Genomic DNA, 18,081 nt, shown 5'->3' with positions numbered 1-18,081 from the left:
TTGTTACACAACACGATGCCACAGATGTCTCAAATTTTAAGGGAGAGAACAATGCTGACAGCAGGAATGTCCACCAAAGCTGTTGCCAGAAAATTGAATGTCCATAAGCCACCTCCAACATCGTTTTAAAGAATATGGCAATACGTCCAACCGGCCTCACAACTGCAAACCACGTGTAAGGCGTCGTGTGGGCGAGCGGTTTGCTGATGTCAATGTTGTGAACAGAATGCCCCATTGTGATGGTGGAGTTATTGTATGGGCAGGCATAAGCAACGGACAATGAACACAATTACATTTTATCGATGGCAATTTGAATTTACAGAGATACCGTGACGAGATCCTGAGGCCCATTGTTGTGCCATTCACCCCCCGCCATCACCTCTTGTTTCAGCATGATAATGCATGGCCCCATGCATGTCTGGAATGCTCTGGATTGACATGTATGTTCCAATATCCAGCAACTTTGCACAGCTATTGAAGAGGAGTGGGACAACATTCCACAGACCACAATCAACAAACAGCCTTATTAACTCAATGCGAAGGAGATGTGTCGCGTGGCATGAGGCAAATGGTGGTCACACCAGATATTTTTTATCCAGGGCCTAACTTTTTTTTTTTAAAGGTGCGAAAAGAAGAAAAATCTGTAAACAACAGATGCATATCTACAATTGAAGTCAGATGTTTACATACACCTTAGCCAAATACATTTAAACTCAGTTTCACAATTCCTGACATTTAATCCTAGTAAAAATTCCCTGATTTGGTCGGTTAGGATCACCACTTTATTTTAAGAATGTAAAATGTCAGATTATTAGTAGAGAGAATAATTTATTTCAGCTTTTATTTCTTTCATTACATTCCCAGTGGGTCAGAAGTTTACATACACTCAATTAGTATTTGGTAGCATTGCCTTTAAATTGTTTAACTTGGGTCAAATGTTTCGGGTAGCCTTCCACAAGCTTCCCACAATAAGTTGGGTGAATTTTGGCCCATTCCTCCTGACAGAGCTGGTGTAACTGAGTCAGGTTTGTAGGGCTCCTTGCTCGCACACGCTTTTTCAGTACTGCCCACACATTTTCTATAGGATTGAGGTCAGGCCTTTGTGATGGTCACTCCAATACCTCGACTTTGTTGTCCTTAAGCCATTTTGCCACAACGTTGGAAGTATGCTTGGGATAATTGTCCATTTGGAAGACCCATTTGCGACCAAGCTTTAACTTCCTGACTGATGTCTTGAGATGTTGCTTCAATATATCCACATAATTTTCATCCCTCATGATGCCATCTATTTTGTGAAGTGCACCAGTCCCTCTTGCAGCTAAGCACCCCCCACAACATGATGCTGCCACCCCCGTGCTTCACGTTTAGAAGGGTGTTCTTCGGCTTGCAAGCCTCCCCCTTTTTCCTCCAAACATAACGATGGTCATGATAGCCAAACAGTTCTATTTTTGTTTCATCAGACCAGAGTACATTTCTTAAAAAAGTACAGTTGCAAACCGTAGTCTGTTTTTTTTATGGTGGTTTTGGAGCAGTGGCTTCTTCCTTGCTGAGCGGCCTTTCAGGTTATGTCGATATAGGACTCGTTTTACTGTGGATATAGCTACTTTTGTACCTGTTTCCTCCAGTATCTTCACAGGGTCCTTTGCTGTTGTTCTGGGATTGATTTGCACTTTTCGCACCAAAGTACATTCATCTCTAGGAGACAGAACACGTCTCCTTCCTGAGCGGTATGATGGCTACGTGGTCCCATGGTGTTTATACTTGCGTACTATTTTTTGTACAGATGAACATGGTACCTTCAGGCGTTTGGAAATTGCTCCCAAGGATGAACCAGACTTGCGGAGGTCTACCATTTTTTTTCTGAGTTCTTGGCTGATTTCTTTTGATTTTCCCATGATGTCAAACAAAGAGGCACTGAGTTTGAAGGTAGGCCTTGAAATACATCCACAGGTACACCTCAAATGGACTCAAATGGTGTTAATTAGCCTATCAGAAGCTTCTAAAGCCATGTTTAAAGGCACAGTCAACTTAGTGTATAAAAACTTCTGACCCACTGGAATTGTGATACAGTGAATTATAAGTGAAATAATCTGTCTGTAAACAACTATAGTTTGTTAACAAGATATTTGTAGAGTGGTTGAAAAACAAGTTTTAATGACTCACACCTAAGTTTATGTAAACTTCCAACTTCAACTGTATCGATATTCCTAGTCATGTGAAATCCATAGATTAGGGCCTAATGAATTCCTTTCAATTGACTGATTTCCTTAAATGAACTGTAACTCAGTAAAATCCTGGAAATCTTTGCATGTTGCGTTTGTATTTTTGTTCAGTATAGAATGTTTTTCAGACATTAAACAGACCATGCCTAATGAGTGGTTTCTATGTTTTGTGACTCTGGTCATCACATATTTGATTATCACTTATCACCCAGTGGTTTACAATAATCTTCATAATAGCTACTTCACTTACCTACACATGATGGAATCCTCAAACCTCCGTGTGCTCACACTGACAGGTTTCATTAAACCCCAGCCCACACTGACAGGTAGCCAGGCTTCCCGAGAAGTGCATAGTGGGTAGGAATTTCAAGGGAACTCTGTGATACTTACAAGCTTTCTGCTTAAAAGTAGTTGCTTATCAACAGATATTATGTTGATAGTATGACCATCTGTAATTCCTCTATATGGGACTATCCAAATAAAGTGTGACTCAATATCATAGCACACTATCCATTCATATTTATCACACAACATTCATGTAAGATATTTACTGAGATTATATCTCAAAATGTTTGTTTTTTATCTTGTGAATGCAAATAAAATCAAATGGTATTTGTCACATGCGCCGTAAACAACAGTGAAATGCTTACTTACAAGCCCTTAACCAGCAATGCAATTCTAAGAAAAATAAGTGTTAAGTAAAAAATAGATGGGTAAAATATAAAAAATAAAGTAACAAAAAATTAAAGAGCAACAGTAAAATAACAATAGCGAGGCTATATACAGGGGGTACCTATACAGAATCAATGTGCGGGGGCATCGGTTAGTTGAGGTAATTGAGGTAATATGTACACTACCGGTCAAAAGTTACAGAACACCTACTCATTCAAGGGCTTTTCTTTATTTTTACTATTTTCTACGTTGTAGAATAATAGTGAAGACATCAAAACTATGAAATAATAGATATGGAATCATGTAGTAACCAAAAAAGTGTTAAACAAATCTAAATATAATTTATATTTGAGATTCTTCAAATAGCCACCCTTTGCTTTGATGACAGCTTTGCACACTTTTGGCTGGGGCAGCAGGTAGCCTAGTGGTTAGAGTGTTGGACTAGTAACCAAAAGGTTGCAAGATCAAATCCTTGAGCTGACAAGGTAAAAATCTGTTGTTCTGCCCCTGAACAAGGCAGATGACCCACTGTTCCTAGGCTGTCATTGAAAATAAACATTTGTTCTTAACTGACTTGCTTAGTTAAATAAAGGTTAAAAAAAAAACAGCTTCACCTGGAATGCTTTTCCAACAATCTTGAAGGAGTTTTCACACGCTGAGCACTTTCTTTTCCTTCACTCTGCGGTCCCACTCATCCCAAACCTCCTCAATTTGGTTGAGGTCGGGGTACTGTGGAGGCCAGGTCAACTGATGCAGCACTCCATCACTCCCCTTCTTGGTAAAATAGCCCTTACACAGCCTGGAGGTGTGTTGGGCCATTGTCCTGTTGAAAAACAAATGATAAGCCCAAACCAGGTGGGATGGCGTATCGCTGCAGAATGCTGTGGTAGCCATGCTGGTTAAGTCTGCGTTGAATTCTAAATAAATCACAGTGCCACCAGCAAAGCACCCCAACACCATAACAACTCCTGCATGATTTGCGGTGGGAAATACGCATGCGGAGATCATCCGTTCACCCACACCGCATCGCACAAAGACACAGCGGTTGGAACCAAAAATCTCCAATTTGGGCTCCAGACCAAGACCAAAGGACAAATTTTCACCCAATGCAGCAATTCGACCATGAAGGCCCGATTCACACAGTCTCCTCTGAACAGTTGATGTTGAGATGTGTCTGTTACTTTAACTCTGTGAAGCATTTTTGTGAGCTGCAATTTCTGCGGCTGGTAACTCTAATGAACGTATCCTGCAGCAGAGGTAACTCTGGGTCTTCCATTCTTATGGCGGTCCTCACGAGAGTCTGTTTCATCATAGCGCTTAATGGTTTTTGCGACTGCACTTGAAGAAGCTTTCAAAGTTCATGAAATGTTCCATATTGACTGACCTTCATGTCTTCAAGTAATGATGGACTGTCGTTTCACTTTGCTTATTTGAGCTGTTCTTGCCATAATATGGACATAGGGCTATCTTCTGTATACCCCCCCAACTTGTCACAACACAACTGATTGGCTCAAACGTATTAAGATGGAAAGAAATGACACAAATTCACTTTTAAGAAGGCACACCTGTTAATTGAAATGCATTCCAGGTGATTGCTGGTTGAGAGAATGCCAAGCTCGTTTAAAGCTGTCATCAAGTCAAAGGGTTGCTATTTGAAGAATAACAAATATAAAATATATTTGGATTTGTTTAATACTTTTTTGGTTACTACATGATTCCATATGTGTTGCTTCATAGTTTTGATGTCTTCGATATTATTCTACAATGTAGAAAATAGTAATAAAGAAAAACCCTGGAATGAGTAGGTGTTTCCACATGTTTGACTGGTACTGTTCAAGGAAGAATTTTGGGGGGATTAAAAACAGAGTACATGAAAAAAGAAGACCTAGAATTTCATTTCGTCAGACCACCTTTAATTCTACAATGTAGAAAATAGTAAAAAATAAAGAAAAACCCTTGAATGAGTAGGTGTTCTAAAACTTTTGAAGGTAGTGTACATGTAGGCAGAGTTAAAGTAACTATGGCGGTACTCAAACTATCTTCATTAGTTTAAGGAAATGCTCAAATGAAGCCTTGTTGTCTTGTCTGATGGTCCACATCTTGGCCACTGACCAGTATTTGACCACTGACCAGTACTTTCAGACAAATATGTCATGCTGCAAGTCGTTACAAACTTGTTTTTTTTTGTGTGTGGGTGTCACATTTCTGTATGTTGTGTAGTTGGAGGAGGGGCCTTAAAGGGGGCTGAGTGAAGGTAGAGTTCCCTTGAAATTCCTACGCACTTCTAAACCTGGTTACCTGTCAATGTGGGCACCTGTGGTTTAAGTAAACCTATCAGTGCGAGCACACAGGAGGTTTGAGGATTCCATGCACTGGTAAGTGAAGTAGCTATTATCAAGATTATTCTAAACAGCAGAGTGATAAATGATAATCAAATATGTGATGACAGCTATCACAAAACATAGACACCACTCATTAAGCATGGTCTGTTTAATGTCTGAAAAGCATTCTAGTTGGACTAATTCAGGCATATTCTAAATAGAAACAGTGTGGTGATTGCGGAATTGAGTCAGTTGTGTAAATAGTTGAGTGGGATTGTTTAAGAAAAGAATATGTCCTGCTGTATTTATTACTATTTATTATAATCTTTCTGATTTTCGCCTGACAATGTAGGGTCATTTCACACCTTATTTTCTAATCACACACACTCACTAATCAAGCACAGTTCTGAATTCTGAATCTCCCCCGGACAAGACGTTGATGTAGTTGAACAAGGTACACATCCATTTTGTGCAGTGCACTTTTGTCAGGTGTGAGCTAAGGCAGACTGCAACCCTAGGGTCATTAGAAGATGCAACAAGGTCGTCTAAGACTGCGACCCTGGCTTGAGAAGCAGATACAGTCAGGGAAATACCCAGGTGTCACCTGGCTTGATGAGGTGAGATATGTTTTCAATCATTTTACAATAATATTTTCATAATCCAGATTGTCAATACTTTTGTTATTTTGTTCTTATTTATTTTGTAGTCAGTATGCATACTGTATTGTACTCTCTGTATGGATTTAGGTCTAAAGTTTGATAAATAAAAGCTTTTAGGCCTCAAACCTTAATTATGTTAGATACCGTGTAAGACTGCTCCCACCAGAACATGTTTAAATCCACACCCACAGATCAGTGGAGGCTGCTGAGGGAAGAACGGCTCATAATAATTGCTGGAACGGCGCAAATGGATTTGCATTGAACACATTGAACACAATTGCATTGAAATGGTATTTCATACCATTCCACCTATTCCGCTCCAGCCATTACCACGAGCCCTTCCTCCCCAATTAAGGTGCCACCAACCTCCTGTGTCACAGATATCAGATCTCAAGTGAAACATCATTTTGATCATAGCCATTAGAAGTTAAGTCCACTCTCTAATGGGGGTATCACATCATTCTTTTGAGAATATACTGCCTTTGTCATAGTTCAGATGGGAAAAGGTGAATGGTAAAACATTTTGACTACTCTGCTTTGAACTTTAGACAGCTCAAGTTTTCCAGATTCCTTGGAAGCATGCGGCTCGACATGGTTGGAATATAGACAAGGACGCCACTTTGTTCCGAAACTGGGCAATGCACACAGGTAAGAAGCAAGTCCAGACACCAATGTACAAAGCTCTCTGATTGCACAATGCAAAGCTATCTTCCATCAAGGCATGAAGGTATTATGTACAGTTGAAGTCGGAAGTTTACATACACTTAGGTTGGAGTCATTAAAACTTGTTTTTCAACCACTCCACAAATGTCTTGTTAACAAACTATAGTTTTGGCAAGTCGGTTAGGACATCTACTTTGTGAATGACACAATACATTTTTCCAACAATTGTTTACAGACAGAATATTTTACTTATAATTCACTGTATCACAATTCCAGTGGGTCAGAAGCTAACATACACTAAGTTGACTGTGCCTTTAAACAGCTTGGAAAATTCCAGAAAATTATGTCATGGCTTTAGAAGCTTCTGATAGGTTAATTGAAATCATTTGAGTCAATTGGAGGTGTACCTGTGCATGTATTTCAAGGCCTACCTTCAAACTCAGTGCCTCTTTGTTTGACATCATGGGAAAATCAAAAGAAATCAGCCAAGACCTCAGAAAAAAAATGTAGACCTCCACAAGTCTGGTTCATCCTTGGGAGCAATTTCCAAACGCCTGAAGGTACCACGTTCATCTGTACAAACAATAGTACGCATGGTGTATAAACACCATAGGACCACGCAGCCGTCATACCACTCAGGAAGGAGACGCGCTTTGTCCCCTAGAGATGAACGTACTTTGGATCCGAAAAGTGCAAATTAATCCCAGAACAACAGCAAAGGACCTTGTGAAGATGCTGGAGGAAACAGGTACAAAAGTATCTATATCCACAGTAAAACAAGTCCTATATCGTCATAACCTGAAAGGCCGCTCAGCAAGGAAGGAGCCACTGCTCCAAAACCACCATAAAAAAAGCCAGACTACGGTTTGAAACTGCACATTGGGCCAAAGAAATGTGGTTTGGCCATAATGACCATTGTTATGTTTGGAGGAAAAGGGGGATGCTTGCAAGTCGAAGAACACCACCCTAAACGTGAAGCATGAGGGTGGCAGCATCATGTTATGGGGGTGCTTTGCTGCAGGAGGGACAGGTGCACTTCACAAAATAGATGGCATCATGAGGGATGAAAATTATGTGGATATATTGAAGCAACATCTCAAGACATCAGTCAGGAAGTTAAAGCTTGGTAGCAAATGGGTCTTCCAAATGGACAATGACCCCAAGCATACTTCCAAAGTTGTGGCAAAATGGCTTAAGGACAACAAAGTCAAGGTATTGGAATGACCATCACAAAGCCCTGACCTCAATCCCATAGAAAATTTGTGGGCAGTACTGAAAAAGTGTGTGCGAGCAAGGAGGCCTACAAACCTGACTCCGTTACACCAGCTCTGTCAGGAGGAATGGGCCAAAATTCACCCAACTTATTGTGGAAAGCTTGGGGAAGGCTACCTGAAACGTTTGACCCAAGTTAAACAATTTAAAGGCAATGTTACCAAATAATAATTGAGTGTATGTAAACGTCTGACTCACTGGGAATGTGATGAAAGAAATAAAAGCTGAAAGAAATAATTCTCTACTATTATTCTGACATTTCACATTCTTAAAATAAAGTGGTTATCCTAACTGATCTAAAACTTTAGGAATTGTGAAACTGAGTTTAAATGTATTTGGCTAAGGTGTAGGTAAAACTTCTGACTTCAACTGTATTCCCAAGTCCCACATGTTCCATCTCTAAAGCGAGTTAGAACAACAGCAATACATTTAGCAGTTTGCGTTGTTGTAATATAATTCTTTGCCCACGCTTCAGATGGCTATATCAGTCCACTAATACAGGACTAGTAAAGGCACAGTGCACTACTTTTGGTAAACAATATTGTTTTCAAAAGATATCTTTCTATTTTTTATTATGAATTTTCAGGGGGTTCTGCAGCACCCTCAGCACCCCTGCGGCTATGCGTGACCCTTGTGGAATTAACTTTTTTCTCATCTTCCATGTTCAATGGCCATAGCACCTGGAGCATTTCCAAACAGCAGTGTTTTGATGCATTGTCATTCAAGCAGAGATTCTTATGAAGCCCTGATAAGCTATTTGCCTGGAAACACCGTTGCCACACAAGCCAAACCACATTTTTGTGACGCTACTCTGAAAATATAGTTTACCAAGCTACCAATAACTTCACACTGGAAGAAGTTAAGCTACACTAAAGCTAGCCTTAAGAAAAAGAGTTTACTGAAGTTACTTAGAAAAAGTAGTTCACTACATCCAAAATCCTTTGTGAAAAATTATCATATGTAAACTGAAATGTCATAGATTATAATTTGCAAGAGCAAATTACTTCAGGGTCATACGTTAACAGAATGTTTAATTTAGCCATTTCAACACAAAATACTATGTTTTAAGTGAGAATTAGGGAGTCCTGATGCTGAAAAAGAAAGGAAATTCTTGCTTACTTCACCCATATTTTCTTTTCGCAGAAAAAAGTAGTGTGTAGTTCCAGTAGTTAGCTACACCGCTACAAGGTGAGAATATAACTAACTACTGAAAATACTACATGGGTTAGAATTCAGTTCAACTACCACCCAGCTACTGCAAAATGTAGTTCAATTACTAGTTGAACTACATGTAGTTCACTACTAAACAACACTGTTCACATCTATGGATGGTCAAATGCAAATCAATTGTTGTGAATATGGATAGTTTTATCAATTGTTACTATATTTTCCTGTATAGACAAGGGCAACAAATTGCCCAATTTGAGCGTGCGTTTTCAAAGTCAGTACTTGGAACCTTTGGGATAAATCAAATCAAATTTAATTTGTCACATGCGCCGAATACAACAAGTAACACACCTTACCGCATACTTACAACCCCTTAACCAACAATGCAGTTCAAAAATATTTACTAAATAAACTCAAGTAAAACACTACTTCCTCATCCTTGCTTGTATGTAAAATGACACAGTTCACAGGTTTGCTTTGATGAACTAATTGTATTCCCTCGTTTCAAGGCAGATACAAACCTGGGAAAGACAAACCTGATCCTAAGACCTGGAAAGCCAACTTCCGATGTGCCCTGAACACTCTACCCGATGTGAAAGAGCTACAGGGCAAGAGCATCAAGAAGGGCAGTAATGCCTCCAGGGTTTACATGATGCTGCCTGTTGTTAAACGTTTCGAACGAAGAAAAGGTGAGTAGCTTTAGAATGCATGCTTTAAGTTGTTTACAATGTTGGGGAAGTTACTCTGAAAATATAGTTTACTAAGCTACCAATAACTTCACACTGGAAGAAGTTAAACTACACTAAAGCTACCCTTAAAAATGTTTACTGGAGTTACTTTGAAAAAGTAGTTCACTACATCCAAACTACTTCATGAAAAACTACATATGTAAATCGGATATGTCACAGACTACAAATTGCAAGAACATATCAGTTTGGGGTCATAGGCTACCAGCATGTTTAATTCCGCTTATTTAACCCAAAAACAATGTTTCAAGTGAGAATTAGACAGGTCTGATGAAATTCTTCATCTGATGAAGTTGTTTGCAGTTCCGGTAGTTAGCTGCACGGCTACATGGCAAAATGTATTTATTTATATAGCCCTTCTTACATCAGCTGATATATCAAAGTGCTGTACAGAAACCCAGCCTAAAACCCCAAACAGCAAGCAATGCAGGTGTAGAAGCACAGTGGCTAGGAAAAACTCCCTAGAAAGGCCAAAACCTAGGAATAAACCTAGAGAGGAACCAGGCTATGAGGGGTGGCCAGTCCTCTTCTGGCTGTGCCGGGTGGAGATTATAACAGAACATGGCCAAGATGGTCAGATGTTCATAAATGACCAGCATGGTCAAATAATAGTAGTCACAGTGAACAGGTCAGGGTTCCATAGCCGCAGGCAGAACAGTTGAAACTGGAGCAGCAGCACGGCCAGGTGGACAACAAGGAGTCATCATGCCAGGTAGTCCTGAGGCATGGTCCTAGGGCTCAGGTCCTCCGAGAGAGAGAAAGAGAGAATTAGAGAGAGCGTACTTAAATTCACACAAGACACCGGATAAGACAGGAGAAATACTCCAGATGTAACAGACTGACCCTAGCCCCATGATACAAACTACTGCAGTATAAATACTGGAGGCTGAGACAGGAGGGGTCAGGAGACACTGTGGCCCCATCCAATGATACCCCCGGACAGGGCCAAACAAATTCAAAGGACAGATGCAGAGCCTCGGTCTGACGCCATTAAAAGTGAATTTACCACCTTCACAAGTGCAGTCTCAGTGCTATGATGGGGTCTAAAACCAGACTGAAGCATTTCGTATACATTGTTAGTCTTCAGGAAGGCAGTGAGTTGCTGCGCAACAGCGTTTTCTAAAATTTGAGAGGAATGGAAGATTCGATATAGGCCGATAGTTTTTTAAACTTTTCTGGGTCAAGGTTGGGCTTTTTCAAGAGAGGCTTTATTACTGCCACTTTTAGTGAGTTCGGGAACACATTTGGTGGATAGAGAGCCGTTTATTATGTTCAACATAGGAGGGCCAAGCACAGGAAGCAGCTCTTTCAGTAGTTTAGTTGGAATAGGATCCAGTATGAAGGTTTAGGGGCCATGATTATTTTCATCATTGTGTCAAGAGATATAGTACTAAAACACTTGAGTGTCTCCCTTGATCCTAAGTCCTGGCAGAATTGTGCAGACTCAGGACAACTGAGCTTTGGAGGAATACGCAGATTTAAAGAGGAGTCCGTAATTTGCTTTCTAATGATCATGATCTTTTCCTCGAAATTTATTACTGCTGAAGTGAAAGCCATCCTCTCTTGGGGAATGCTGCTTTTTAGTTAGCTTTGCAACAGTATCAAACATTTTTAGGATTGTTCTTATTTTCCTCAATTAAGTTGGAAAAATAGGATGATTGAGCAGCAGTAAGGGCTCTTCGATACCGCATGGTACTGTCTTTCCAAGCTAGTTGGAAGACTTCCAGTTTGGTGTGGCGCCATTTCCTTTCCAATTTTCTGGAAGCTTGCTTCAGAGCTCGGGTATTTTCTGTATACCAGGGAGCTAGTTTCTTATGACAAATGTTTTTAGTTTTTAGGGGTGCAACTGCATCTAGGGTATTGCGCAAAGTTAAATTGAGTTCCTCAGTTAGGTGGTTAACTGATTTTTGTCCTCTGACGTCCTTGGGTAGGCAGAGGGAGTCTGGAAGGGCATCAAGGAATCTTTGGGTTGTCCTGAGAATTTATAGCACGACTTTTGATGCTCCTTGGTTGGTGTCTGAGCAGGTTATTTGTTGCGATTGCAAACGTAATAAAATGGTGGTCCGATAGTCCAGGATTATGAGGAAAAACATTAAGGTCCACAACATTTATTCCATGGGACAAAACTAGGTCCAGAGTATGACTGTGACAGTGAGTAGGTCCGGAAACATGTTGGACAAAACCCACTGAGTCGATGATGGCTCCGAAAGCCCTTTTGGAGTGGGTCTGTGGACTTTTCCATGTGAATATTAAAGTCACCAAAGATTTGAATATTATCTGCTATGACTTAAAGGTCTGATAGGAATTCAGGGAACTCAGTGAGGAACGCTGTATATGGCCCAGGAGGCCTGTAAACAGTAGCTATAAAAAGTGATTGAGTAGGCTGCATAGATTTCATGACTAGAAGCTCAAAAGACGAAAACATGTTTTTTTTTGTAAATTGAAATTTGCTACCGTAAATTTTAGCAACACCTCCACCTTTGCGGGATGTGCGGGGGTTATGGTCACTAGTGTAACCAGAAGGTGAGGCCTAATTTAACACAGTAAATTCATCAGGTTTAAGCCATGTTTCAGTCAGGCCAATCACATCAAGATTATGATCAGTGATTAGTTCATTGACTATAACTGCCTTTGAAGTGAGGGATCTAACATTAAGTAGCCCTATTTTGAGATGTGAGGTATCACGATCTCTTTCAATAATGGCAGGAATGGAGGAGGTCTTTATTTTGGTGAGATTGCTAAGGCGAACAGCGCCATGTTTAGTTTTGCCCAACCTAGGTCGAGGCACAGACACGGTCTCAATGGGAATAGCTGAGCTGACTACACTGACTGTGCTAGTGGCAGACTCCACTAAGCTGGCAGGCTGGCTAACAGCCTGCTGCCTGGCCTGCACCCTATTTCATTGTGGAGCTAGGGGAGTTAGAGCCCTGTCTATGTTCGTAGATAAGATGAGAGCACCCCTCCAGCTAGGATGGAGTCCATCACTCCTCAACAGGCCAGGCTTGGTCCTGTTTGTGGGTGAGACCCAGAATGAGGGCCAATTATCTACAAATTCTATCTTTTGGGAGGGGCAGAAAACAGTTTTCAACCAGCGATTGAATTGTGAGACTCTGCTGAAGAGCTCATCACTCCCCCTAACTGGGAAGGGGCCAGAGACAATTACGATGCCGACACCTCTTTCTAGCTGATTTACACGCTGAAGCTATGTTGCGCTTGGTGACCTCTGACTGTTTCATCCAAACATAGTTGGTGCGAACGATCACCAAAGCAAGTAATTAACTACTGAAAACACTACCTAGATTAGACTTTAGTTCAACTTCCACCAAGCTACTGCAAAATGTAGTTCAACTACTAGTTAAACTACATCACATGAGGTTGGTGGCAACTTAATTTGTTTGGATGGGCTCGTGGTAATGGCTGAGAGCGGAATATGTGGAATGGTATCACATACACCAAACACATGATTTCCATGCATTAAATGCCATTTGCGCCATTCCAGATATTATTATGAGTCATTCTCCCCACAGCTGCCTCCACCGAACTACACATAGTTCACTGCTCCACAACACGGGTTGTTTATCATATTAAGTTGATTTAAATGATCAAGAGTATACATCTCAGTGATGGAATATAGTTCACTGATGATAAGTCATGTGTTGTTTCCTGTCCCTTTCTTTGTTCCTGTCTAGGACCACAGAAGTCAGACGTTGATATAAAACATAGTCCGATCTCCCTCTCAGAAAATGAGGCACGTTCTTGTGCTCCACTGGATGGGTTTGCAGGTAGGGACAACTCACTATAGAGTACTGGCAGAAAGTCACTGTCCTGCATTCTCTTGATTAGTGCATTGGGGTTCTCTTGATATCAACTCAAACTAGTGTTTAAGCATCAGCCCGTCCCTGTTTCCATAGAGGTTTTCCTGAAGTATAGAGGTGGACAGACCAGTCACAACCCTGCTATGTTTCATGTCGAGGACAACTACCCTCCCAACAACAACGAGGAAAGATCACCAGAACAACCCTACTCTCAGCAGTCTTCCTTCACACCTGAAGCACATAGTAAGAGCTGCATATGCAGGTTGGCATTTATTGACATGATTCATGTACTGCACGGTGGGAACTAGCTGGCACAGCCAGTTATAAGATCTGATTTCAAACCTAAACACACCCTTTACCCTAACCACACTGCTAACCCTAATCTTAAATTAAGACCTAAAAGCATTTTTTTGTCTTTGAATTTTTACAATACAGTCAATTTTGACTTTGCAGTTGGCCCATCTAGCAGAAATCGCTCAGTTCTGCCTACAGGGCAAGACTTATGACAATAAATGCCAACTTGCAATGTACAGTGCCTTCAGAAAATATTCACAATCCCTTGACTTTTTCCACATTTTGTTGTTACAGCCTGAATTTGAAATGGATTATATTGAGATGTTATGTCACTGGCCTGCACACAACACCCCATAATGTTTTACACATTTTTACAAATTAATAAAACATGAAAAGCTGTCTTGAGTCAATATATTCAACCCCTGTTATGCAGGCGTAAATATGTGCGTAAAAATTTACACAGACTCAATAATAGTGTTTAACATGTTTTTTTAAATGACTCTCATCTCTGTACCCCACATACAATGAACTGTAAGGACGCCCAATCAAGCAGTGCATTTCACAAAGACCAGGGAGGTATTCCAATGTCTCGCAAAGAAGGGCACCTATTGGTAGATGGGTAAAAAAGAAAAGTAGAGATTGAACATCCCTTTGGAGCATGGTGCATATTGCACTTTGGATGGTTTATCAACACACCCAGTCACCAGAAATATACAGGTGTCCTTCCTAACTCAGTTGTTAGAGAGGAAGGAAACCGCTCAAGGATTTCAACATAAGGGCAATGGGGACTTTAAAACAGTTAGAGAAATTAACTATGTCCTGAATACAAAGTGTGGTTTGGGGGGATATCCAACACATCACGGAGTACCACTCTTCATATTTTCAAGCGTGGTGGCTGCATCATGTTATGGGTATACTTGTCATCGGGAAGGACTAGGGAGTTTTTTTTAGGATAAAAAGAAACAGAATAGAGCAAAGTAGAGGCAAAATCCTAGATGAAACCCTGGTTCGTCTGCTTCCAACAGACACTGTGAGACAAATTAAACTTTCAGCAGGTCAACCTAGAACACAAGGCCACCATTGTTCCTGTTCCCAAGAAAGCTAAGGTAACTGAGCTAAACGACTACCGCCCCGTAGCACTCACATCCGTCATCATGAAGTGCTTTGAGAGACTAGTCAAGGACCATATCACCTCCACCCTACCTGACACCCTAGACCCACTCCAATTTGCTTACCGCCCAAATAGGTCCACAGACGATGCAATCTCAACCACACTGCACACTGCCCTAACCCATCTGGACAAGAGGAATACCTATGTGAGAATGCTGTTCATCGACTACAGCTCGGCATTCAACACCATAGTACCCTTCAAGCTCGAGACCCTGGGTCTCGACCCCGCCCTGTGCAACTGGGTACTGGACTTCCTGACGGGCCGCCCCCAGGTGGTGAGGGTAGGCAACAACATCTCCTCCCCGCTGATCCTCAACACTGGGGCCCCACAAGGGTGTGTTCTCTGTACTCCCTGTTCACCCACGACTGCGTGGCCACGCACGCCTCCAACTCAATCATCAAGTTTGCGGACGACACAACAGTGGTAGGCTTGATTACCAACAACGACGAGACGGCCTACAGGGAGGAGGTGAGGGCCCTCGGAGTGTGGTGTCAGGAAAATAACCTCACACTCAACGTCAACAAAACTAAGGAGATGATTGTGGACTTCAGGAAACAGCAGAGGGAACACCCCCCTATCCACATCGATGGAACAGTAGTGGAGAGGGTAGCAAGTTTTAAGTTCCTCGGCATACACATCACAGACAAACTGAATTGGTCCACTCACACAGACAGCATCGTGAAGAAGGCGCAGCAGCGCCTCTTCAACCTCAGGAGGCTGAAGAAATTCGGCTCGTCACCAAAATCACTCACAAACTTCTACAGATGCACAATCGAGAGCATCCTGGCGGGCTGTACCACCGCCTGGTACGGCAACTGCTCCTCCCTCAACCGTAAGGCTCTCCAGAGGGTAGTGAGGTCTGCACAACGCATCACCGGGGGCAAACTACCTGCCCTCCAGGACACCTACACCACCCGATGTTACAGGAAGGCCATAAAGATCATCAAGGACATCAACCACCCGAGCCACTGCCTGTTCACCCCGCTATCATCCAGAAGGCGAGGTCAGTACAGGTGCATCAAAGCTGGGACCGAGAGACTGAAAAACAGCTTCTATCTCAAGGCCATCAGACTGTTAAACAGCCACCACTACCATTGAGTGGCTGCTGCCAACACACTGACACTGACTCAACTCCAGCCACTTTAATAATGGGAATTGATGGGAAATGATGTAAATATATCACTAGCCACTTTAAACAATGCTACCTTATATAATGTTTACATACCCTACATTATTCATCTCATATGCATACGTATATACTGTACTCTATATCATCGACTGCATCCTTATGTAATACTTGTATCACTAGCCACTTTAACTATGCCACTTTGTTTACATACTCATCTCATATGTATATACTGTACTCGATATCAAATCAAAATCAAATCAAATTTATTTATATAGCCCTTCGTACATCAGCTGATATCTCAAAGTGCTGTACAGAAACCCAGCCTAAAACCCCAAACAGCAAGCAATGCAGGTGTAGAAGCACGGTATCAGCTACTGTATCTTGCCTATGCTGCTCTGTACCATCACTCATTCATATATCCTTATGTACATATTCTTTATCCCCTTATACAGTGTAAGACAGTAGTTTTGGAATTGTTAGTTAGATTACTTGTTGGTTATTACTGCATTGTCGGAACTAGAAGCACAAGCATTTCGCTACACTCGCATTAACATCTGCTAACCATGTGTATGTGACAAATAAAATTTGATTTGATATACACTGAAGTTGCTTACCAAAATGACATTGAATGTTCCAGAGTGGCCTAGTTACAGTTTTGACTTAAAATCATCTTGAAAATGGCTGTCTAACAATGATCAACAATAAACACGACAGAGCTTGAATAATTCAAAGAATGTGCAAATATTGTACAATCCAGGTATGCAAAGCTTTTACCCTTACCCAGAATCACAGCTGTAATCATCCCAAAGGGGATTCTAACATGTATTAACTCATGGGTGTGAATACTTATGTTAAATTAGATATTTTTGTATTCCATTTTCAATAAATTTACAAAAACATTAACTTTGCCATTATGGGGTATTATGTGTATTCAGGCTTCAACATAAAATGTGGAATAAGTCAAGGGGTATGAATAAGGTACTTTATAAAGCTAAAGTGTCAATATTCATACAAAAGTGGAGTATTTTTTCTATAAATGATAACATTTTGCCTGGTCTTTGTACCTATACAGAAAACTCTGATGCTAATGAGCAAGCAGACGCGGTATTCAAGGTAAACTAGCAGGTTCTATGATTTCAGAGGGGATTTGTGTAAGCTCGTTACTATGTATAATATGAACATACGTTATAACGTTCCATGCAACTACAATTTCAAACCAGTGAGATGTGCTCCTGCAGATAGTTGATCACCTAAAACATTTGGAGCACTGGAGCCAGTCTAATGACAACAGAAGCTGGAGGGCAGCAGACGCCAGCTGGGTGGACAGTTACTGTAAGTAAGGTACTTGGCAATCGACTATTTTCTCTTCATTCCCCAAGCGGACAACTTTCAAGTCATTTCCTCACAGATATGGTTCACATTTTGGGTGATAAATCCTTTTAAATACGTTTATCCTCCACTCTACAGGTGAGGATATGGATTACTTGGGGTATCCCATGGAGACGGACTGCTACACTTACAGTGCACAGCAAATACCATTTTTATAAGACGAGTGGGAGCAACATGCATCGAACAGAATGCCAAGCTAAAATCCCCGAAAAAGGAGGATATACCACATTCCAAGCCATGCTGGCACAAGCTCTCTAAAATTCTGTATTCTGATGGACTGCAAGATGGCGACCAAGGGTCTGAGCACACATACAGTACATTAAAAACTATTAAGTGCTACACCATCACATTACAGTGACAGTCTACTTGTTCAGATTAGAATGACTGAGTTCTTTTAAATGTTTGCTTTTTATTGAACTTAAAATTGACACAATAGGCCTACATGTTGTAACTAAACTTCTTAAATTGAGAGTTTTAGCATAGCATCTCAGGAAATACCCTTCAAGATTGAGAAGGTTTAGGATGAGTTGGACCAGAGTGAAGGAAAAACATCAACAGTGC

The 18,081-nt window shown here is 41.1% G+C and overlaps 1 protein-coding gene across 3 annotated transcripts; it reads left to right on the top strand.

The window, feature by feature from the left end:
* Positions 1–5,138: 5,138 nt before the first annotated feature.
* Positions 5,139–17,869, top strand: LOC112224658 (interferon regulatory factor 2). Of its 3 annotated transcripts, none has more exons than XM_024388346.2 (9): positions 5,139–5,269; positions 5,734–5,832; positions 6,423–6,522; positions 9,486–9,665; positions 13,412–13,504; positions 13,634–13,780; positions 17,204–17,244; positions 17,370–17,463; positions 17,599–17,869. In XM_024388346.2, the coding sequence occupies exons 2-9, from the start codon at positions 5,746–5,748 to the stop codon at positions 17,676–17,678; spliced, it is 822 nt and encodes a 273-aa protein (XP_024244114.1). In that variant the 5' UTR covers positions 5,139–5,269; positions 5,734–5,745; the 3' UTR covers positions 17,679–17,869. The 3 variants fall into 3 exon arrangements, with proteins under 3 accessions (XP_024244114.1, XP_024244113.1, XP_024244115.1); XM_024388345.2 differs by having other exon boundaries at positions 5,155–5,269; positions 5,691–5,832; XM_024388347.2 differs by having other exon boundaries at positions 5,155–5,269; positions 5,691–5,832; positions 17,370–17,472.
* The last annotated feature ends 212 nt before the right edge of the window (positions 17,870–18,081 follow it).

The sequence above is a fragment of the Oncorhynchus tshawytscha genome, linkage group LG25, assembly GCF_018296145.1.
Source record: "Oncorhynchus tshawytscha isolate Ot180627B linkage group LG25, Otsh_v2.0, whole genome shotgun sequence".
Taxonomy (NCBI): Eukaryota; Metazoa; Chordata; class Actinopteri; order Salmoniformes; family Salmonidae; genus Oncorhynchus; species Oncorhynchus tshawytscha.
Note: the sequence above shows the minus strand (reverse complement) of the source record. Positions and strands in the feature narration are given on the sequence as shown.

Bases quoted from the DNA above. Each gene is read 5' to 3' on its own strand.
- LOC112224658 (XM_024388346.2), top strand. From the start codon at position 5,746: ATGCAACAAGGTCGTCTAAGACTGCGACCCTGGCTTGAGAAGCAGATA. The intron at 6,523-9,485 runs GTAAGAAGCAAG...CCTCGTTTCAAG, and splicing joins AAACTGGGCAATGCACACAG to GCAGATACAAACCTGGGAAA. The intron at 9,666-13,411 runs GTGAGTAGCTTT...GTTCCTGTCTAG, and splicing joins ACGTTTCGAACGAAGAAAAG to GACCACAGAAGTCAGACGTT.